Genomic DNA, 22,927 nt, shown 5'->3' with positions numbered 1-22,927 from the left:
GATCATCCTCTGGGCTGAAAGAAAACCCCAGAAAGTCTTAGCCCCATCCAGAAATTATCTGGGGAGGCCAGGGGGGCAAGTGAAACTTGCACATGAATGAAAGCAGCAGAGTAGAGTTGTGGAAATATTTTCAAGGTTTACTTTGGAACTGGGCTCACTGGAAAAAAAGTGTCTTGCTAGGTTTTGAGGGGTGTAGGTAACATCATCTGGCAAACTTTTAATCTGTTTCCACTCTTTTCTCCTTCTTTGGAGGAAGCACCCTAGCAATGCCTCAGGCTTTGCATGCCAGGTCCCTCAGGGCCTGCTGCTTTGCTGACAGTCAGCAAACAGATAACCATCTCTGCCATGCTGGCAGCCACAATGTAGCCTTGGGACCGATACCACCTTCTCCTATCTGTGGCACAGCAATGCCAAGTCCAGCTCTGCTCTTCCTGGCTTGGAGGGCTGGTTGAAACTAGCATTTAATTCTTCCAGCAGAGAATAAATAGCTATTGTATAGTCAAGGGGTGGAGGGAGGAGGGATTTGCAGAAAGGGGGGAAGATTTCTTAAAGCAACAAAAGGAGCAGCACTTCAAGCGTTACTTGGGTACATCTGAGTCCAGTTAGAGCCAGCCTGGTGCTCCATGATCCCTCATTGAGCCTCAGAAGCCCCTTGGCACATCAGTGTAGACAGGTTCCCTCTGATCACTGCTGGCCTGGCCTGCTGCACAACATCAGCCCTGCCTGGGCCCGAGGCATCCCTTCTGCCCTGTGGTGATGGGCTGGAGTCTTGAATGGATGGGGCAGGGGTATTCCTGGTTTTCCAAGGCAGGCCCTAAGCCTTCATGTGACTGAGAGCTGAGAGAAAAGCATTTTCTCTGCCTACTTGCAGGTGGCAAATCTCATCATGACAGAATCCCTTCTTCAGCCCCTCTCGTGGTTAGAGGTGCTACATGGAAAAGGTCTGGCTGCAGTGGCTCTGGTGGAGCCTGATTAAGTCCACCAGGGACAGGAACATGGTGCTGTGGGCTGGACTTGCAGTAGCAAAAGGCTTGGAATGTTGTGAGCCCTTTTTAGGCATCTGAAGTGCAGGGCTGGAGCAAAGGTGGAGGGCAGAGGTGGTGAAAGCCATGCAGCTCCCAGCGTTTAGCTCTGTGTGTGGAAAATCAGAGCAGTGAGCACAAGGGCAAGCCTCACCTGGATAGATGTGACATTTAAAAGCAAAACAACAAAAAAAAAAATTAGAACAGGGGTGCAGAAAAGGGACTCTACCTGTTCCAGAGTATTCCCCACAAAGAGGGATGAGAGGCGTCCCAGGGATGTTGTGGTCCCAGGGAGGCTTTTCCATCAGCACCAGCTTGGCTTGGCAGCAGCACGTGGGGGAAGCCGGGCCTCAGCCTGCAGCACTTGTGGGCAGTGACCCTGAGCCGGGTCAGGCTGGGCATCCCCCAGGAATTTGCAGCTGCTTTCTGAAGACAGCCCCATTCATTTTCCTCTGCCTGGGCCTCTCCTCTCATGGTTCCCCAGAGGCAATGGCGGGAGGGAAGGAGGGAAGGAAGGAAGGGGGTGAGAGCGTGTTGGAAAAGCGTTTGCTGAGCAGGCACAGGGGGCTCTGGCCTCGAGGGCAGAGGTGGCGTGAGGAGGGGAGGGAAGGAAAACACAGGTGGTGTTGCTTGAGCCAGTGGGGCTGTGGCACAGGGGGCTGTGCTGTGGGCCCAGGGAAACGTGGAGAAGTGGGGCACAGGCTGGGGGGATGCACTTGGGGGTGCACGAACAGGCAGAAGACTGGGGGGCTGCTCCTGTCCCCTTGGAGTGAGAGGGGACGGGTGGGAACAGTGCTCGTCCTTAGGCTCCTCTGACACTGACCAGATGGGGAGCAAGAGCCATAACCTTGGGTTGCTGTGACAAGGGGGGGATTAGTGGAGGGTGCCTGGCCCCAGGCTGGGGGACACCCATCCCTGCCTTCTCAGTGTCCCTCCTTTCCCTCCCTCACACTTCGATACAGTGGAGAGGACTTTCACCTTGAGGGCCAGCATTTTGTTTACTGCTTCTTCTCCAAAGTTATTTATGGTCTCCTATTCATTTAATCTGGTTTGTCTGGCCTGCCTCCTTGCTTGGCCCCTGGCCCTGGGATTCAGCTGGTTTCCCTCCCCGATGACAGGGGCACAGCTTGCCGCAGGGCTGACCCTCCCCGCACCCCGGCTCGCCCCATCACGCTGTGGGGAAGGGTGCAGATGGACACGAGCACTGCCCTTTGGTTGTGCTGCCTTCTGAACAATTAAAAAAAAATAGAAAAAAAAAAAGAGGAGGGGGAAAAAAAAGAAGGAAAAAAATAAACCCTGTGGTACTCCCAGCATGGCTGGGATTGGCAAATGCTCTGTCTGTCTGTCCACAGCACCTCCCAGCCGGTAGTTGGTGGATGAGGACTTGCTGTTGTGTGTGAGTCTTTTGAGGACAAGGACATGGGCTGGCACGTCGGGTGCTGCCATATGAAAAGGAAAACCCAGCCAGGGGAGAGGGGATGTGGTTTCTCCCAGCTGCATCAGGAGTTAGACCCAGGGTGCAAATTGCATGTTAGACGAGGGGCACAGCTGCTGCCGGCCAGGCAGCCGGAGGGGAGTGTTGCATCCCACCACTGGCACTGACCTTCTCCTCCACCATTCCCTGCACTGCCTGGTGGGGGGAGGCATGCATAGCTCCCCACAACTCAAGGGGGGGGGGGGCTCATTTGAAGCCCCCCAAGTGAAACTGTGTGTCTTAGCCCAGCACAGCAGCCTCTGTTCTGACGTGCTGGGGCCGAGCACAAAGGGCTGTGTGAAGGGGTGCTGGTCACACACACACACACAGAGGGTGCCCCCACCCCAGTCCCAGCAGTGCCCCCAAACACCCCTTTGCCAGCTTCAGCCAACTTACCAGCATTAATGGGTGGCTGTATGCTCCTGTACCAGTTGGGAGCAGGGCGGTTCAGACCGCCCATGGCCAAAACCCACTGGTTAAATAAAACAGTCTTGTTCACTGTGGGGGAGCAGGAATTTAGGGGAGTAGTTTGGCAGGATGCTCATACACTTGTGTATTGGAAAATAGTTTGTCCCGGTGCCCACTTGATGTTTTTCCCCTCTCCCCTGCTGGTTTCACTCCACTGCTCTGGCAGTGTGCAGTTCTTGCTCCCCCAGCCATCCCAGGATGCCTTTCCTCTGTTCTTTCCCTCTCTGTCCACTGCTTTACCTCTCATTCCCCATGGCTGGGCTGGGAGGGGAAGGCAGGAAGAGCCAAGGGTCCCACTCCTCCCGTGGGGCTTCAGCACTCACAGCTGTGAGAACAGTGGGTTGAGCAGCTGTCTGGGGGGGTTGCACGTGAGGCGTCTCCCAGCCCAAGGTGGTCCCGGGGGTCCCCCAGCACAGAAACATCATCTTCCACCTCCAAGAGTGTGGATCTCCCCGGTGGGCTCTGCTGTGCTGAAGCCATAGGTCTGCTCCTCCTCCAGACTTTTGGGCCCCTTCTCCTCTTCAAGGTCTTGCATGCATGTATGCATGTGTGTGTGCAGATCCCTGCCAGCACTGCTGAAGCCTTTGCCTTTGCTCTGAAATCTTAATTTGGCTGTGATGAATCCAGACCACCAAGGCGCACATTAATTTTCCTGATGCTCGTTTATATTTTGTTGATCAGAGAAATATGCATGATGTGGGCAGGCAGACACTGAGCTCTCGCCTCTTCTCCACTTCTTTCCATTTCTGTGGCTCTTGCTATTTTATTCCTTGATCAAATATAAAAAGCAGTGAGGAGAAAATATCCCGCACCCTTCCCCTCCCCAGCAGTAACTTTCGTTGCTGGAGGAGCACAAGGCATTGCCAGGTTTTCATGAGTTAAGAGTTAACCTTCATCTGGCTTTAATACCCAGTGGAGACATGACTCCCCTCCTCGGCTTGTCTTAAAGGATTAATCGTATCTGAAGTTCACCCGTATTCCTTCTTCATATTCTTTTTTTTTTTTTTTTTTTAATTGAACGATGCCAAGAAATTCCAGAAGTATTAGACATGTTCGCTGCAAATAATTTTTATGACATTGCAAAACCTCCCCTTTTCTTTTCAACCTCCTCCCCTTCCCTCAGATCTGGGCCCGGGAACGTTGGCTCCCCGGCAGCCGCCCAGCAGCCCCTCCATGCTGCACTCGGGGAGGCTTTCTCACCGCCTTGCCAAGAGAGCTGGTTTTTATTTAAACTCCATAAAGGATCTTGCTTTAATCAGAAAGTCTGCTTGAGAAATTTCATGTCACTTTTCCATGACTGTGGGTGGGAGAAGCTTGGAGCCAGAGTTGTCTTTTGCTCTTGGAGCGCTGCTGCATTTCCCAAAGAACAAAAACCACATTTTTCTGCCGACCGGGGCTGCCAAGGGAGTCTGCCTGCCGTCTGCCCGCCGCCAGCCCTCCTGCTTCCCCCTGGCTCTCCAAACTGCCCAAGGTCACGGGCCCCATGTCCCGAAATGGGTTTTGAGGGGCAAGGGAGCTGTTGACAGCGCGTGGCCATGCCATGCCATGCTGTGGCGACGGATGCAGTGCGCTGACTTAGCGTGGGGTTTTGAAAAGAGAGTGTGGTCTCATACAGATTTCGCAGCGTGCGGCTCCAGGGACGGGTGTTAGTGCTGGGTGCCTGGGAAGATGGGTCAGCTTGAGCCTTGGTTGGAAACGTGACTCGTGACCAGCTGTAGGATGTGCAGTTGTCGCTAGTGGTCGCCTGGGATGCTGCACAGCACTGTAAAAATGCATGCACAGGACTTTTTTCCTGGCACGAGCCCCTCTCCCTCCCGGCACAGGCTGGCTGAGACAAACTTTGGGCTTGCAGCGCCCCGGGAAGATTTGCCATCATGCCCAGGGAGACCAGGGACAAGCTCCATCTCCAAGAAGCTTGGCAAGGCCACACTGGTGTGCTCCCCACCCTGCCCTGCCCTAATCTGCTGGTTTTTACCACAGTCCTCTGCTCCTACTTTTAAAAAAACAGGAAAAGAAAATAAAATGTCGCATGCCCCTTTCCTCTGCCCCTGTGCTGCCACATGTGCTGCCTGCATCACTTCTGTGTCCCCCCCATCGCAGCCTTGTAGGGGGACTGGTGCTGAAATGGGGTGTTTTCATGGCAGCTTTAGGGAGGGAACAGCTGTGTTGTGTAGAAGAAGAACTGTTTTTCCTTGCAAGTCCCTGTTCTTTGGAGTGTGAGCATTGCTTGGACACATTCAAAGCCTCGTGGTTAACCAGCCGGGGCTGTGAGGTATTTAATAGGAGTAAGAGTGCCCAGAGTGGAGACAGATGGCGCTGGTGCTGGAGGAGCTCAGGACAGCTCTGGGAGCACCCAGTGCTCACACACCTTCTCCCACTGTGTCACCCAGTATCTGTACACTCTTGAAGCAGGCTGGGCTCCCTGAGTTATGATGACAAAGTTAGCTTCTCAGTAGCAGGACAGCAGCCGCGTTTGAAATAGCCAGCAGCAGAGCAACCAGTTTGGGCTGCCCTTCAGTGCTGCAGTAACTTGGCTCATTTTTCACTTTCAGTCCAGGACTTTTTGCACCCAGTTTCTCAGCCACGGAGCAGGTGGTTTCTCCAGAAGCTGTGTTTTATGTTATCCATTTTGTAGGAAGGAGGAGGAAAAAATTCTGAAATCAAGCCAGGTTCCATGGCCACTGGGGACAGAGCAGTCCCTTGCTGGCACCGCAGAGAAACAGCCCCAGGTCCACAGGGATGAGCTGAGGCTGGGATGCTGAGCCAGCCTTTGAGATGCCCTGTTGTTTGCTCTCTCTGCAGATCTCAAAGATTTCAAGTTCGATGGACAGCACGTGATTGAGGTGGATGAAGGGAACACGGCTGTGATTGCCTGTGACCTACCAGAAAGTCACCCCAAGGCTCAGGTCCGCTACAGTGTGAAGCAGGAGTGGCTTGAGGCCTCCCGAGGTGAGTGCCACAGGGTTCTGTCCCACTGGGTCCTACGTATGCCCTTCCTTACCAGTAGCAGCTTTCTCTGACTAATTCCTTTGCTTGTAATTCCTTGTAATTCCTTTGCTTATGATCTGAGCACAGGTTAGTTTAGCCATCTCTGCCAGGTCTCCCTGATGTCCCCACTGTCTGGGATTGGAAAGCCATGTGTAGCACCACCTTGTCATAAAGGTGAAAGGTGAATTGGGTGATGCATAACATCACTCTTCACTGGGCATCTCCATGTGTTGGTGAAGCCTTCCTCTAGCCCAGCCTGGGTGAAGGAAACTTTTAAATTGGGGATATGTTTTAAATTTGGATGTGAATTTTGCATGTTCACTCACTACATCTCCTTCATGTACCTGTGACGTAAGGCTCTGTTCCTTCCATCACTGCATTATTGCACCCCCTGATATTTGAACCAGAAGTGGTCATTTCAGTGCTGTTAGTGTTATTGCATCGTTTTTTGCCTTCCCACTTGACCACCTTTTCTTCAGGGCACTGCATGAAGTGACCACGTGCCACCTCCTCTTCTTTCTCTACAGACAATTACCTCATCATGCCATCCGGAAACCTTCAGATCGTCAATGCCAGCCAAGAGGATGAGGGGACTTACAAATGTGCTGCCTACAACCCCGTGACGCAGGAGGTGAAAACCTCGGTCTCCAGTGAGAGGCTCCGTGTGAGACGTAAGCCTCTCTCTCTCCCTCCACTGCATGTCTTCTCCATAGCACTTCCAGCCCTGGGACCATGTACCAGTGCTATTGCAGATGGTTTTCTCTAGGAGCTGACATTATCAGTTGCTGGGAAAACTTCTTGCCAGCAGCAGAGGGCCCCGAGGTCTGTCCCTGGGGTATGCATGTGCAACCTTGGGTTTGCCAGACCTTCTCAGCACTTGTTCTTGGTGATGGGTGAGCAAAGACCTTTTGGCAAGACCACTTGCTGTGTGCATGCCTCCCTTAAGGAATGTCCCTCTGGTCCTGCATTGCCATTTATCCATCCCAGTGCAGGAGAGCATCTCACTAGCCCTACTGTTACCCCTACCAGCACAGGGTGCTTTCACACCGGCCACCTTCCTTTCCACCCACCTCCTTCCTCCTCCTCTCCTTACCAGGCTCCACAGCAGAGGCAGCCCGGATAATCTACCCCCCCGAAGCTCAAACGATCATTGTCACCAAGGGCCAAAGCCTCATTCTGGAGTGTGTGGCCAGCGGGATTCCCCCACCCCGGGTCACCTGGGCCAAGGATGGCTCCAGCGTCTCTGCATACAACAAGACACGTTTCCTGCTCAGTAACCTCCTCATTGACCCCACGAGTGAGGAGGACTCGGGGACCTACAGCTGCACGGCTGACAATGGGGTGGGAGAGGCTGGAGCTGCCTTCATCTTCTACAACGTGCAAGTGTTCGGTAAGTGCTGCTGTGTCTGTTGTTTCAAGAAGGGCTTGGGCTTTCTACACTGCTTTCAGGGAAAAATACTAGTGCTGCTGTACTCTTCTCCCTGGACAAACCACTATGTAAAGCAAACCCTTCCTCGTGGCTCCGGTTTCTAGGAGATGGCATGAATTTTTCCTCGAAGGTGGTAGTTCCTCCTTCCTGCCCCCACCATGAGCTGGAGATGATGGATCTTCCCTGCTCCTGTGGAAGCTCTTGTCATTTGTGGCACTGGGTTTGCTCCAGCACTCTCTAGGAGAAGACTGGTTGATGCTGGGAAGACATCAGAGTGACTTCAGTTTTGCTCTGTTCTGTAGGGAAGGTCTCTGTGGGCTGGGAAACCTAAGGGATACTACACCTTAGCTATTAGTACCACACATCCTTTGGTGCTGTGCTCCTTGCCCAGTGGCACTTAGCAGCTGTGTTTCCCTGTGCAGAGCCCCCAGAGGTCACCATGGAGCTGTCCCAGCAGATCATCCCCTGGGGCCAGAGCGCCAAGTTCACCTGCGAGGTGCGAGGGAACCCCCAGCCCTCTGTCATGTGGCTTCACAACGCTGTCCCCCTCTCTGCCAGCCACCGGCTCCGGCTGTCCCGCAGAGCGCTGCGGCTGCTCAGTGTGGGGCCTGAGGATGATGGCATCTACCAGTGCATGGCAGAGAATGAGGTCGGCAGTGCACAAGCCATGGTGCAGCTGAGGACAGCCCGGCCAGGTAAGTTCTTCCCTCCAAGCACGCAGCCTATCAATCCCAGAACCTAATGCGTGGGGAAGGAGCAAGGGGAGCAGGAGAAGAAAGTCGCTGTGTTTGTTGGAGCTCCTGCTTGTGTCTGAGCTGCCATGGTCTTCCTGCCCTTTCACTCTATGCTCTGGGTGCTTTTTTTGTCTGGGGTCTTTCTCCCTCCCCGTAGTAACAGATAGCTGCATTTTTGCCTCTTAAGTGCAGTGCCACGTGTGTGTATGTGAGGTAGCTCTAAGCAAGAGGCAAATGACATCTGCGTGTAGTGCCTTATCCGTGGCTTACTCAGTTCTTTGACTCCGAGCTTACACTGAGTGAGAGTATAAACACCAATGTGGGTGGATTCATCTGGTGTAAAAGAGGTGTCACCTGTTTCTTTGGATTCCTCTGAACTTTCCCATGGTAAGAGCCATTTCAGAGAGGGAGGAAGTTCCATGTGGTCAAGGCCTGTTCTGGGAGAGCCCCCAGCAAGGCATGTTAGGTTTATACCAGCAGAAGGAGAGCTTCTTTCAAACACTTCTTTCAAAAGAGTGGCACAGCAGGGAGCACCTCCTGGGACCTGATATCTCTTAAGATACTTGTGCTTCAGAGAGTCTATTTCTCTGGTATTGTGAAAGGATTCAAGGGGCTCCTTGTAGTTCTGCCTTCACTGCAGACTGTAATGGGCATTTACCCTGCCTGCACTACACATTTACTCTTGACATACTGTCTTTCAGGAGCTACACTCAACCCTAGGCGAGATGCCTGGCTGGGGTCAGCTCAGCCTCCGACACTGCCTTCCAGGGACAGTGCCTTAAAGCTGCCCCTGGATAAAGCTGGACTGCCAAAGCCTGGCACAACCCCACTGGCAGTGTCCCCACACTGCACAGCCAACAAGGAGCTGGTGTCTCCAGCTGAGGCCCCCATCATCCTCAGTTCTCCCCGGACATCCAAGACAGACAGCTACGATCTGGTGTGGAGACCCCGGCCTGACAGCAAAGCCCCCATCCTCTATTACGTGGTGAAACATCGCAAGGTACCGCTGTTTTGACCTGCTCCGCTCTTTCCTCTGTGCCATCCCACTGGCAGGCTGGTGCCCTCACTGCATGTTTTCACACCTTGTGGGGGGGTGCCTTGTGGGATGCTGGTCAGTGGGACCTCCTCAGCTGCAGCCTTAGCCCACTGAGGTGTGATGAGTGCAGGCTGCAAGGCTTTGCCGAGCCTTGCACCGTAGCAGCACATCTGTCTACCTAAATAAGCAGAGAGTGTATGCACACAGCTGTTTTTCTAGTCTCATGAGCTTCCACTTCCCATTCCCCGATGTGTGCACACAAGTAGAAAGTCTGGAGGGCAGATTGTGTGGTGGCTTGGCTCTGTAATTCTTTTGTCTTGGCACAAGCCACAAGGACCCCTCTGCCTTGAAAGGCTTGGGCAGAGCAGCAGCCCCTCTCCTGCTGCACATAGTTTCCCTGCTCAGCAGCGCTGAAGCAGCCTCTCTCAGTGGCTGTGAGGAGCTGGCAGAGGGCCATAGAAGCCGTGCTAAATCCTCTGGGAGGGTCCTCAGCCACTGTTTTATTCTGGAAGCTGAAAGGCAGTGCACTGTTGAGCATGTCTCCTGGCTGGTGCCACAGCATAAGCACACAGTGCACTGCTGAGCACTGCTTGAGACCAAGGGCTTCTGCCCTCTGCTGTGCTTCTCTGCAGAGTGGCCAGAGTGCAGGCAGGGCTTGTAACCTAGCACTGTCAAGGTAAAAATTCTGCTTTTGAGGTGTAGTGCATCTCTTCTCATTTTTCTGGAAATAAGTGGGAAAAAAGGGGGACTGGATTTATTTTTTTTCTGCTTGTATTTACTTTGGGGTGGCAGGGAATTGCAGCAGAGAGGCAGGTTTTGCTTTCGAGTTTGAGTACATTCCCAATCTGGCATGTTCTGGATTCCCAGCAACTGCAAGGCACAGTTTTCAATTATATGTAAATATATCTATCTATTTTCCTGGAAGTGTTTGCTTTTGTAAAAATATGGTGTAACAGGAGGCTGTTAAACCCCCTAAACATCCTTGATTTTATTACTAAACAAAATTCAAGCTGAGGGTTTCAGCTAACCCATCTCTTTAAAGAGCCCATTAATACAAAGGCAGAAGATGCCAACACAAGAACACAACAGGGCAAGCTTAAATAAGAACAAAAGATGCCAAAAGCTTCACCAAACTATTGGCTCTGGTTCTCTGCCAAGAGGAGATTTGTCCCCAAATGGTGCATCATGTAACTGCCAGTTCTGCATGCGATAATAAGTTGCAGGCTGGAGTTTGCCCATATTTTGTTTGTTTTTCAGGGCTTCACCTGGAAGGGCTGTAAGGCATGGAGGTCACCATGGGTCACTGCAGTTTGCAGTAATATGTTTTCAGTGTAGTCCAAATTCTCAGCTGGAGACTCTTTCTTGGAATGCTTAAGAATTGTGTGAAAGGAATTAGTCCAAATAACCCTTAAACTTGTTTTGAAAGAGTCTCTTTCTATCCGAGATCCTCCAGATCACGTTTTATAATGATCTGGTTTTGACATCTCTGACTGGAAAAGTATGTGTGCAGAGAGGGAAGGAATCAATTCAGCAACAAAAGAAAAGGCTCTTTGTGTGAAAGATGGCTATAAGGAAAGTAAAACCTACTGACAGGAGGCCTACATTTGTACTGGACAAGGGTCTGCTTCTCCTCTGCAGATATCCTGCAGATGTCTCTTTTTTTTTTCCTTCTCTTAATGGTGCCCCTGAAATCTCAGCAGCCTGTAAGCAGTCAGATGCCATGCAGCCATTATCTTTGTTTCTTAAGAATATCTCTTTTACCTTCCCGAGTATTTGCAGTCTTTAGGGCTCCCCTCCCTGGCCTCACAACTCCACGGGCTTGGGAATAAAAATAAGACGAGGCAGGCATTAATCAGTCAGTGTCAAATGCTTGGAGAAGATGAATGATACAGCAGAGTCCTGGCATTTCCGTTTTTTTGAGTTGCCTGCATTGCTAATGCTCCTTTTGGCACCGGGTCACTTCAGTGTCCTGCCTCTTTGCCTGCAAAAATATTATCCTTGCAGCTAGGGAGAAGGAGGAAGGTCCCACCTTCCACTCCCTTCCACACGGGGCACCAGGGGCATTGCCAAAAAATGAGCTGTGTTTCCAAGTCTCTCTGGGGGCCACTGCCATAGATGGTCTCTTCCACACAGAAAGATGTGCTCAAACAGCACAGTTCCTCATTTTAGACAGAAAGCGCCAGTGGTGAGGCTGGATGAAAATGTATAAAAAAGCCAGCAGTCAAATCATTTAGGTCCAAATGGCCAAAGTGGTGTTGGGCACCTCATCCCATGGAAATGGTCAGCTTTTAAATGAGCAGCTCAGCAGCTTGTCTGCAAGAGAGATTTGGCTCCTAAGGTGGCTCAAGCCTCTGGCTAATGCTGCCCTTTGTGGACATGCCTGTTCCAGGGCTACATGCACACTGAGGGGCAGCGGTATCAGAGGGAGCCAGTGGACAGGATGTGGCTGAATGAGTCTCTGAGGTGAAGAAAACCTCCCAGTACTGGGAGACTTGTCTTGTTTACACCTGAATCCCTCAGCTTTGCAAAAATCAGGCTGCAAATGTCTCCCTCCTGTGCATGTGGGGAACTGTCCTCCAGGCAGGAAAGGTAGCCCTGGTTGGTAGACAACCTGTGATGAAAAATTTCTAAGCTCAGTGCAGTCAATAAGCACAGCCTGCCCCCAAACTTTGCAATGCCTGTGTTGGTCTCTCAGCAGGTCACCAACACCTCAGACAGCTGGTCAGTGAGGGACGTCCCAGCCTCTCAGCACCGCCTGACACTCACCAGACTGGACCCTGGGAGCCTCTACGAGGTGGAGATGGCCGCTCACAACTGTGCCGGCGAGGGACAGACGGCCATGGTGACCTTCAGGACTGGTAAAGGTCAAACCTTTCCCTGGGTGTTTTGCTCTCATTCAGGGGAGGGCCTCACCAAAACACCCTGCGCCAGACCTGAGGCATAGGCACCAGCCTTAGGACAAAGGGGCTGTTTCTGCTCTGGAAACCTATCTGCCTACAGCTTAGAGTGACTATCAGAAGGCAAAGTGGAGAGTGGGATTGAAATGGGATGGGCAAAATCAGGTGTTCCTCTTTGCCTGTGTTGGAGTTAGTCCCTTCTTCCCTTAGTGTCTTAGTTGGACACCTGCAGAACTGTAGAAAATAGGTCTGGCAAGGATGTCAAGAGGTCATTTAGTCTGTTATCTGCCTGGAGACAGGATCAGCCCCTGGGGGTTCTTCCCCACAGGTGTTTGTCTAATCTGTCCTTTAAAGCTTGCCCTGCACTAAAGGAAGCTCCAAGCCCTCCCATGCAGTCTGATTGGTGCTGAGCTATCCTTGCCACTAAAAGGATGCTCTAAATGTCTATGCTAAGTCCCACTGTTCCCTGGCTGCTGTCTCCAGCAGGTGTGAAGAATGGCATTCCCTTGTAGCAACCTTCCCCATGGTGTTGGGCATGCTCACCTCTTCCCTTATACTAATTAACTACCTCTCAGACAGGAATTTAGCAACATTTCAAGAAAAGCGATTAAAAATCTTAGAAAATTAAATATGAGGGCAACCTAGTAACAGTTTCACAAACCTGTCCCTGTAGTCTCAGTTCCTGCCTGCAAGCTAAACACTTTGGTGCCCTAGGGCTGTTTGTGTCCACAGAGTACTTGGCATTGTGGCTGGGAATATTTTCTTTGCTCATCATCACTGATGCCACCTCTCCCTTCTGCACAGGCCGGCGCCCAAAACCAGAGATTGTTGCCAGCAAAGAACAGCAAATCCAGAGGGATGACCCAGGCACAAGCACTCAGAGCAGTAACCTGTCTGACAACAGCCGCCTGTCCCGTAAGGCCCTTCCTGAACTGGGCAAGGAGGGAGGGCAAGAGGACATCAATCTCTTGTGGGTGGCAGCCAGGACATGCTGGGGTTGAAGTCTCCACTGGGTGGATCAAGACTGAGCAAAGGTGGATGGGTGTCCTCTAGCTCTTGGTGAGGAGAGGTCCTTCTCAGACACCTCTGCTACTGCACTTGGCAGGCAGTCTGAGGAGGGCAGGCTGATCCCACTGCCTGTCCCCACTGTTAATGCAAGGACTTACCAGAAACTCTCTGTTTCCTGCTGAATTTCACACAGAGGGTTCAGAAAGCCCTGCCATGGACTCTGAATGTGTAGCACATAGGACCAACAAGCTACCATGCACCAGTGGGTAGCTGTAGTAATTCGATGGAGAAAGGGAAACCAAGTCTCTGCAGATCCTGGTGTCCTTGTTGTTCAGCCAAGCCCTGACAGGGGGTAGTTAGTGCCCATTCAAGAGGGGCAGGGTGCTCCATTTGTGTACTTTGCTGCAGCTGAGAAGCATCGGTTCCCACCTAGTTAATCCAACTCATTGTTTCCCACCTTGTGTCTGCCATTAGTATTATTCAGTGCCATTATCCTTTCTATGAAATTCTTTTCTTCAGTCCTTATCCTTTCTATGAAGTCTCCTCCTTCAGTCCTCCACACTGATTCATCTGTTGCCAATTCTTTTACCTCTGTAGCTCAGTCAGTCTCTTTCCCTCCCATCTTTTGATTGCTTTCCTATCAAATTACATTTGTACAGTTCAGAACTTCCTATTTCCTCCTTATCTGATTCCTCTCAGTCTCTCCTGATGCCATCTGTCCCCAGTGTCAGTCTCTCCCTGCTCACTGCTTCCACATCAGTCAGGCCTTTTGCTCTCTGTCTCCAGCCCTGCATCCACACCTCTCACTGCTCTCCCTCTCATGATGGGTGTTCAGTCCTCAAACCTCATCTCACACTACTTGAACTGGAAGTGGAAAAGGGGCAAGGTGTAAGCAAAACTAAAAGGTGTTTGCAGGGCACAGAGTGAAAGGAGTGAGGATTTGGGGGGGGGCAGCTACAATGAAGAGGCAGAAAGAAGAGAGGATGCAATGCAGGCAGTCCCTCACCTACATACCTCTGAGCCACAGGACCCTCCAGACAGGGCAAGAGGAATGTGTTTCATGTCCTGATGTTCTTCTGCATCCCTTGCAGCTCCAGAGGCACCAGACCGTCCAACCATCTCCATGGCATCGGAGACATCTGTGTATGTGACCTGGATCCCCCGTGGGAATGGTGGGTTCCCCATCCAGTCTTTCCGTGTGGAATATAAGAAACTGAAGAAGCTGGGAGACTGGGTCCTAGCCACCAGTGACATCCCTCCCTCTCGCCTCTCTGTGGAAATCCCAGGCCTGGAGAAAGGTAGGCAGGTGTTCTCCTCCCTGTTTCCTGGAGGTCTGTAGAAAAGCTGTGCAGTCCCTGTAGGACAGTTCACCATCTGTCACATCATGCTTAACCCTGGCATGTGCAAACAAAACAAAGCCTCCCCACCTCCAGCCCTGAATGCATGGGGAATGCTGATGCTTCTCTGATTTCTCCAGCTGTATAGATTTGACCTCCCTCAGGGAGGCTTGCACATGCCTTTCTGTATTACAGGATGTAATTACTAAAGGCATTTGGTTTTGCCATTTACTAGACAGTACAAAACTTTCTTTAGCCACAGGCAAGACAGATGGATGAACAGTTCTCAATGTGCTTCACATGAGTAGAGATGCCATCACTGCACTGGACAGCTTGAAAGGGCAACTTATGTATCCCAACTTAGAAAACAGAAAAATTATGTTTGGTTAAAAATTACTTAGGCTTTGAGATTTTAACCGATGTTTACGTAGCTGATTTCCATGTCATAGAGGAAGGACGTATTCCCATACCTTTCAGGTAGGGGACAGGACATGCTTTCAGTCATCTCTGAACCATCTACACACTTCCCAGAACTGCTGCCTGACCTCTAGATTATCCAGACAGGAACTGGGGATGGGAAATAAAAGCAGGCTCCATCTAGCCCGTGGCCGAAATCTGGTCATTTGGTGTTTGTACTTTGATTAAAACCTTTCTTTAGGCTCTCTGCCTTCTGGAGATGTAGCCCCTCTCGACAGTCAGGCCTATGCTGACAGTAGGTGTCTTGAAAAACATCATTCCTGTCTCTCTGAAATTCTTGTATTTCCCATTTTACCCCCTAGGTACTTCCTATAAATTCCGTGTCCGGGCACTGAACATCCTGGGACAGAGCGAGCCCAGCGCGGCGTCTCGGCCATACGTAGTGTCCGGGTACAGCAACCGGGTCTACGAGCGCCCTGTGGCCGGGCCATACATCACCTTTACAGATGCCATCAATGAGACTACCATCATGCTGAAGTGGATGGTAAGGTTTGTAGGGGTGGAGATCCCTGAATGTGTAGGAAGTAGGTGTGTAGGGTGGATGCTACTTGTCCAGCTTATGCATCTTCTGGGAGATGACACCGGAGCCTGTCACAAGCACAGATTGATCCAGGATCCAATAGCTCCAGTATAGGAGGGCTGGGCTTGGGGCTTATAGAAGTGATCCTTGCAGATAACCTCAGGGTCTTGAGCATTTTGTTTAATGAGCACAGTTCAACAATTCATAGGGTGGCTGCTTGCTCTCCTGGCCAAGTTCCGAGAAGCCATTAGCACCTCTGCCCATCCCAGTAATTTCCAGTAGATAAGTCTTTCACTCTCACTTTCTGGGTAGCCATCCTAAGTGCTGATAATGATTTACAGCAGTCAGCCCGAGAGGATTTTTAGGAATGTGCCGGATCTTTTAGATCACAAGCTCAGATCTAAGAGTTTCAAACAGCTTAGAGTTTATTCAGAGGGATGCATCACCCTCTTCTAGCTGCATCTAGCCAGGAGTTGCTACAGAGTGTTCACCTAAACACTAACATTAGCTGATAAAATCCTGGGTCAAAGCAGGAGTACATGGAGCTAGGACAGTATTGATCTGGGTGGGGGAGGAACAGAGCAATCTTCAGAAAGATGGACTGCTGCATTCATTGGTTCATGGCAAGATGTTTGTCTGGAAGCTGTGAGCCTGCTGGAGTCAAGGTGAAAGTGTGCTTGTCCTTGCTTGGCTAAGTCAGTGTTGCTAAGGAATTTTTTCCCTGAAGCATTGGCTGTGGCTATGGTGGGGGAGCAGGGTACTGGACTCTTGGGGTGACAGGACTAAACTCCTGGCTTGTCACCTGAGAGAAGAGAGGTGTGAGAGTGCAAAGCAGCACTGAGCTCTTAGCAGGAAACTGTTACTATAAAAAGGAATGGCAACTCAAGAAAGATCCTCCTGCTGGGTCTTCTTGTCCACCTGCTCTTCACCTAGTACAATATGGAGCATAGAATCTCTGCTAATTCCTGCTCTCCTTCCCACTCTCTGCAGTATATCCCAGCCAGCAACAACAACACTCCCATCCATGGCTTTTACATCTACTACCGCCCCACTGACAGTGACAATGACAGCGACTACAAGAAGGATGTGGTGGAAGGTAGGACATTTTGGGAGACTGGTCCCAGCTGTTGCTTCCTCCTGAAAGTATTTGTCCAGAAGGAGCCCTGTGCACAAAATGCAGCTGCTGCTGCTGTTTAGGCCTGCTTTCCCTGTTTTACCTTTAACAGCTGTATGTTCCTGAGGAAACTCATGGCACCCTGTACGTGTTCCCTCCCCAGGAGATCGGTACTGGCACTCCATCAGCCACCTGCAGCCAGAGACCTCGTATGACATCAAGATGCAATGCTTCAACGAAGGTGGTGAAAGCGAGTTCAGCAATGTGATGATCTGTGAAACCAAAGGTAAACAGCCAGCTTTGCAGGGTGCTTCTGGGAGCCTGCTGCCTTCCCTGCCTGCAGCTGTCTGGAGTACAGCAAGGCAGGTACCATCCCTGCCTGATGGTGGGTCACCCAAGCTCAGGCAAGGAGATGGAGGCAACACTGGGGAGAAAAGAGGGGTAGGTTTGTTGTTGATGCTGTTGCTCAGTATGTGTATACACCCATACCAGTATTCACAGCCCCCTTGTGCAGACCTCATCATCATTTCCCTCAGAGAAGTAGTTACCTTTTGTTTTGATAAGCATCATGTAGATGGTGACTGGAACCAGAAAAGCTAGCTTGCCCTTGCTGTTCCAAACTCCTGTATTTGATTATAAAGCTGGCTCCATGTTGTCTTCCAAGCATCTGTACTGTCATGATAGGAACAGTATTAAGTCCAAGTGAGTGTTTTGGAGAACCTATTTTCCTTTTCCTTTAGCAGCCCAAAAGCATGGCAGATCTGTAAGCCAAGCACAGAAGACTTTTCTGTCCTGTCTGATACTGCAATATGTATCAGCCTAAGAAATCCTCTTGCATCCAGATGCAGTTCTTTAAGGCCACTGTAGAAGTCTGTCCACTCCACAGCAGCATAGGCATCTCTGGGGCAGGCTTTCTTCTCCTGCCATGTTTATGTCTAATGCTCTCTCTCTTCCCCTCACAGCTCGGAAGTCTCTTGGACTGCCAGGTCGTCTTCTGCTCTCAACAGTGCCTCCCCAGCAGCATCCCCCACTCAGTGGTGGGCACAGTGGCCTGGGCACAGGAGCCATGATGGCCCGTTCCAGCGATTTGCCTTACTTGATTGTTGGCGTTGTGCTGGGCTCTATCGTACTCCTCATTGTGGCCTTCATACCCTTTTGCCTTTGGAGAGCCTGGTCCAAGCAGAGTAAGGGTTCTTTCTTGAGGATTGACTTACCAGATGTGCTCTGCCCCGTGGGATGAGTCTGACCCTGGGTGTGGTTGGGTCAAACATCCAAAATGTGAGGGCTGCACATTTCAGGGAGCAGGGAGGGTGGGCAGAGGGCAAGTCCTAAATGTCCTGTGGAACCCCAAAAAGAGAAAGGCCACCATTTGTCCTGCTTGGTTGTTGAGAAGGAACCCTGGGACTAGAACAAGGGAAAATGGCACTCCCTTTGCCTTTGTGTAGGGCCCCTTTCCACTGTTTTTCCTCCAAGGGTGCTTTGGGTGCCGAAATAGCTACCTGGAAAGGACAGCCTAACACTATCTCTGCTGGCAGCTCACCTCAGGAAGCTCAGCTTTGCCTTTGCTTTTGGCCTCACTTCACTTTTCTTCTGTCTGCAGAACAAACCATCGACATGGGCTTCCCAGGAGCTGGGTTGCTGGTATCATCCTGCCAGTACACCATGGTGCCTCTGAGGGGCATCTCTGCTCCCCGTGCCAATGGACACCCCTATGTTAATGGGCAGCCCTATGCCAGTGGGGCACATATGAATGGCATCTGCCCTTCTGCAGGAGTGGGCTATGCAAGCACCAAGCCCAGAGATTACAGTCCAGATGAAGTGCCACAGGTATGTCCACACCTGCATTTAACAGTGGGTTTGATACGAGCTGGAGGCTGTGACTGCAGTGAGAGAGCTTCCCCAGCCACGGCTGGCACCCCCTGCAGCATGTAGGACTGGCAAAACTGGATCCTGCTTAAAAGAGACTTCCCCTTTGTAGTGAAGTCTGAGACCCAGGAGGAATAGGAAGGTTTCAAAAACACTGGTGAAGAGGTGGTGTCTTAAGGCATTGACTTCAAATATGGAGAAAGCAGTAAGCAAAGGCTACTCTTATGGGGAATGGTTCCTCTTTCTCGTCAGCATAGCTCACAGGGACAAACAATATTGGGAACTCTGGGTAAATAGTAACACAGGACATGGCAGTGCCCCCGCTGAGACTATAAGTTGGTTATCATCTCAGTGATTCAGCAATAAGCATGAAGTCAGTTTTTCAGTGGTCAGTTCTAATCTGTCCTTTGTAGTAAAAGCTTTAGTTTGCCTTCTGTCATACAAGTACCACTGCTTTGCCCTGCTGCTTGGCTCCCAGATCAGCTCCTTTGTAGTGTTGCTTTGCTGAGATTCCTTCTCTGTCTTCCTTCCAGTCACATGAAGAAACCAATGCCTTGCTGCAGACAAGAGTGCTGCAAAATGGGAATGTCCAGCAAGACTACCAGACCTCCAGGTTAGTCCTGGCTTATGGAGGGAGGAGGGTAGAACAATCCAGTGGGGCTCACAAGACTACACAGTCACAGAAGCTTGCCCTCAGCAAGCTCAGCCCATCTGTCCCAATTAACTTGGAAGACAAATCCATGCTTCTGCACTAGGACCTCCTGGTCTAAATTGTTTTCATAGAGCTCACACCTCTTATGGTTTGAGGGAGAGATAATTTAATTGTAGAGAAGGCCAAGACTTGTCTCCCCCTGCCCTCTTTTCCTCCACCTCCTTTTAAGTGGGAGACTGAAAAGTTGGCATAGAGAAACTTAACATTCTCACTGGATACTGACAGACAGCTGCCCCAGAATCTGTCCAGGGTCCAATTGCAGGTGCTTTGAGACATCAAGTCGTTATTTCCATGCTCCCTGGGAGGTGATACTGCTCCCAGCTCCTGTGGCACTGACTAGATTTTGAATCATGGAAACCAGCCTCCCATGACCTCATTCCCATCCCCCAGGTACATCTCAATTTCTGTTCTTCCTCATCTTTGGGAATGCTCTTTGTCATGGCATTGGTGCAGTTGGCTGAGGTGTTAAATAGGTCACATCTTTCAAGGAGGAAAGATGTGTGAATAGTGCTGAACCTCTTTGTTTGCCTCTCCAGGTTGCTCAGCTCACAGACAGAAGATGGCTCTTTCCTCTACAGTCTTCCAGATGACTCAACTCACCAGCTTCTTCAGCCACAAGATGAGTGTCCTCACCTTCAAGAGCACTTTGTTGGCCTCCATCATCCAGTGATGGGCAGCAAAGTGGGAGGCCCTAGCCTGGATCCTCGACGGGATCCCCTGTTCCACCAAGGTCAGTGGTCTTGAAAACTCTGCTTGCTTCATCTCAACATTTAAGCTTGATATTGAAGGGAAAACACTCTGTGGAGCCTTCCTGATGTTCATCCTCACTTCTGTGGCTGCAAGGGCAGTTTTAATACCACGTAGAACAACAGCATAAAAAGGTCATACTAGAAGTTGGGGACTGTAGGTTGCCTCACTCAATTTTAGAGTGAGTTTGAGCTGTAAGCTGCCAGAAGGGCACATACCCACTCCCAGTTGCAGAGACACTGTCCTTTAGCATTTTTCAGTATGCCAGTAAAACAGCATGGTCCTTAAAAAATCATGTGAATCCATCTCACTGGGGCCTGGTCCAAAGGTCCAGGTACTGGGATCAAACTCACTGTGTGCAAGCACAGGATCAGACTCCCATGTACCCAGGTCTTTGAGAGTACAGTTCTTCCTCTTGGATCACAGTACCTAAGCTCACAAAGTGAACTTTTGACTGGAAAACTACCATAGCATCTCATTTCAGAATGTATTGTAAACATTTGTTTCTCCTTTCTCTTTCAGGAAACTCTTGCTGTCTAGGCCTAGTGCCAGTTGAAGAGGTGGAAAGACTAGATTGCTGCCAGTCCAGAGGAGACCTCCATCTCCGGAATTCAGAGAGCACATCTTTGGGTCAGGACCTACCAAGACACCTGAACAGCAGCCCGCCACCACTGAGGCCCTTAGAGACTCATTCTCCTACCAGCTAGGGACCAAGCTGCCTTTTGCAAAGACTTAGTATAAAGAGAAAAAGAGAATGGGTATTTATTTTTGTATAACACCCCTATTTATATATTTATGCACTTGTATATAAATGTATATGTGCCTTTCATAATGCTATGGAGACAGAAGGCATCCTCAGCAAGGTCACAGGAGCACCCAAGAAACAAGGGAGCAGCTCTCCATGGCACAGAGCTGTTCATCAGAGCACAGGACTGAATTAGCAGCACAACAAATGTCACGGGACGTGGGTCCAAACAGCTGCCACCACCAAGATCCAGTACCCTCTTGCAGTGAGGTCTTCATGAAAGCCAACTATCACAAAGGTCTTTTTCTCTCCTCTCCTGGGAAGGCATGTCCCATTCCCACAGGAACAGGCTCCTGTGAACGAACTGGAGTTATGCATTCTGCCTGTTTAAAGCAAACAGCCCTTCACATACACGCCCTCTGCAGCCGCGTATCTGTAAAGACAAACCCACGCTTTGACACCTAAAATAAAGGCTTTAGTCTTTTCTATGGCTGGCTGTATGCTAAATGAATATGATGGTTTTTTTACTTGCAGAGAGCAAGCAGGACGCCTAGAGAAAAGTGATATATCCCTGCAGTTATCATATTACACATAGGCAGCCATGCAAATCTTGTCAGTGCTGAGCTCAGGAGAAAAGGGACAGCCACCACCTGTGCCAGCTAAGTGATACAGAGCTTCTAGAGAGAGTTTTCAGTTATCACCAAAGACAGCTGCCTGAGTTTGGTGACATGAGGATGGGCAGAAAGACACCCAAATCTATGCAGATTTTATTTGCTTATCCTCTACCCTCCACCCTGTGATTTTCTAGCTTCAAAAGTCTTCACCTTCCAGGCCTATGGATAATGGAGGTTGTTTTTCCCTAAGGAAACAGAGGATGCTCAGCACCTGTATAGGGCTCCAGTGAAAAGGCTGGCAGTGCAAGTACCCATCATTTGGTTGTGCTGGGGCCAGCAGGGACAGTTCTTTTGCCTGGCTGGAATCTGGTTGGATCCTGGCTGAACGTATTCCAGGCAGAGGTGGCAAAACATAGGGAGTGGGGAGGAGGAGCAAGTGGAGCTGTAGGTTGTTCAAGCTATTCAGTTAAAAACTATCAACAAACCCCAAGCCTCCGCATGCCCCCCCAGACACTGCACTGGAATAAAAGTGCAGCCTCTCTGCTTTGGAGTTCAACTGAGTCACAGTAAGACAGAGTAAGTGCTATAAATGATCATGTGCCACCACCATACCTAATGACAGAGATTTAAAAAAAAAAACCACAACATATAAAACCTGAAAAGATAGACTGGTGTTCTCTAACTCCAGTGGAGCAGGTGAAAGCCAGTGGAATTGCAGGCTGACTTTGCATTTGCTATAACCTCATGCCAGGTGAATACTACATCCTTCATGGCAGTGCAGTTTTCCCACTTCTACAGAGTAGAGGCAAATGAGAAAGGCTTTGAGTGGTTTCATACACATCTGGGTGCTGTAGGCCCTGAGGAGAAAGGTCCCTTTGCATTCTTAAAACAAATAGCACTTCCGTTCTCTTTTTACAATGACACTAACTAGCTCACTTAGCAGAAAACTGTTGTGGCTGCTAGGATGTTAAAAAATAACAGAATATACCCTTAAGGCAGACATATACTACCATTTTTGAGTAGAGGTCTAGATCTGCTCAGATGAAACACTCCTATCCAGCCTTCACAGGCCACTCGTTTGAAGAACAGATGTACGCACATGCACACACACTGCAGTTGACTGTTTTGCTCATTTACTGGTTGTAGTTGCACTTTTTTTTTTCCATATCTATCACTACAGTCATATTTTGATAAGGTAAACAAACATAACACCTGTATAGCCAAAACAATTCATATCACACTTGCAGGTATTACTACTGCCATGGTTAACCATGACTGTTTTTAAGGAAAGATTGTTATTTACTGTTTCTTGGGTAAGAACCAGTTGTCCAAATCCTCTGGTGATGGAGGCTGTATAAGAACAAAACCACCTTTTCTGCTAAGATGCATGAGTTTATCTATTAAGCACCCATCTTTCCTGCTTAGAAGATTGATTTCTTCTCTCATGAGGGCTGCGCCATGAGCTGTGTGCTTGAGCCGTGAGGCCAGCCTGGCCTTCTCGTTGATGTCAGTAGAATGGATGCCCTGCAATTCTAGTCCCTGTAAGGAGAGGAAAAAATAACTTGCATAAACATGGGAGAGTGAATGGTGGATATCTGTTTCAAGTGAGAAAGTGAAGCTTTCCAAGATGCAGGGCAGCTCCATGACTAATCTACTCCTGAGTCACAGCTACTGGGAAGTCATAACGAGGGACCACTACCGTATTACACTGGCACAGATGGCTGCATCATTTCCTAATA

At 50.1% G+C, this 22,927-nt stretch overlaps 2 protein-coding genes across 4 annotated transcripts in view; one reads left to right on the top strand and one right to left on the bottom strand.

Moving 5' to 3' along the window:
- The window catches only part of BOC (BOC cell adhesion associated, oncogene regulated), a 57,423-nt gene extending 36,361 nt beyond the window's left edge, over window positions 1-21,062 (top strand). The window contains exons 4-19 of one of the 3 annotated variants that reach the window (XM_030469268.1): window positions 5,767-5,913; window positions 6,480-6,623; window positions 7,049-7,342; window positions 7,804-8,076; window positions 8,817-9,115; window positions 11,847-12,015; window positions 12,853-12,963; window positions 14,148-14,354; window positions 15,173-15,354; window positions 16,381-16,486; window positions 16,668-16,790; window positions 17,467-17,688; window positions 18,105-18,331; window positions 18,904-18,983; window positions 19,619-19,812; window positions 20,352-21,062. In XM_030469268.1, the coding sequence (XP_030325128.1) occupies window positions 5,767-5,913; window positions 6,480-6,623; window positions 7,049-7,342; window positions 7,804-8,076; window positions 8,817-9,115; window positions 11,847-12,015; window positions 12,853-12,963; window positions 14,148-14,354; window positions 15,173-15,354; window positions 16,381-16,486; window positions 16,668-16,790; window positions 17,467-17,688; window positions 18,105-18,331; window positions 18,904-18,983; window positions 19,619-19,812; window positions 20,352-20,536 (2,963 nt within the window). In that variant the 3' untranslated portion in view covers window positions 20,537-21,062. The remainder of the gene's footprint in view (window positions 1-5,766; window positions 5,914-6,479; window positions 6,624-7,048; window positions 7,343-7,803; window positions 8,077-8,816; window positions 9,116-11,846; window positions 12,016-12,852; window positions 12,964-14,147; window positions 14,355-15,172; window positions 15,355-16,380; window positions 16,487-16,667; window positions 16,791-17,466; window positions 17,689-18,104; window positions 18,332-18,903; window positions 18,984-19,618; window positions 19,813-20,351) is intronic. The other 2 variants (XM_030469267.1, XM_008502640.2) reach the window with 2 other exon arrangements.
- A 1,425-nt stretch (window positions 21,063-22,487) lies between these two features.
- CFAP44 (cilia and flagella associated protein 44) overlaps window positions 22,488-22,927 on the bottom strand; it is a 42,996-nt gene continuing 42,556 nt past the window's right edge. The window contains exon 34 of the mRNA XM_030450642.1: window positions 22,488-22,727. Coding sequence (XP_030306502.1) covers window positions 22,488-22,727 — 240 coding nt within the window. The remainder of the gene's footprint in view (window positions 22,728-22,927) is intronic.

This window comes from Calypte anna, chromosome 1, assembly GCF_003957555.1.
Source record: "Calypte anna isolate BGI_N300 chromosome 1, bCalAnn1_v1.p, whole genome shotgun sequence".
NCBI lineage: Eukaryota > Metazoa > Chordata > Aves > Apodiformes > Trochilidae > Calypte > Calypte anna.
The sequence above is the reverse complement of the archived record's forward strand: the minus strand, read 5'-3'. Positions and strand labels throughout refer to the sequence as shown.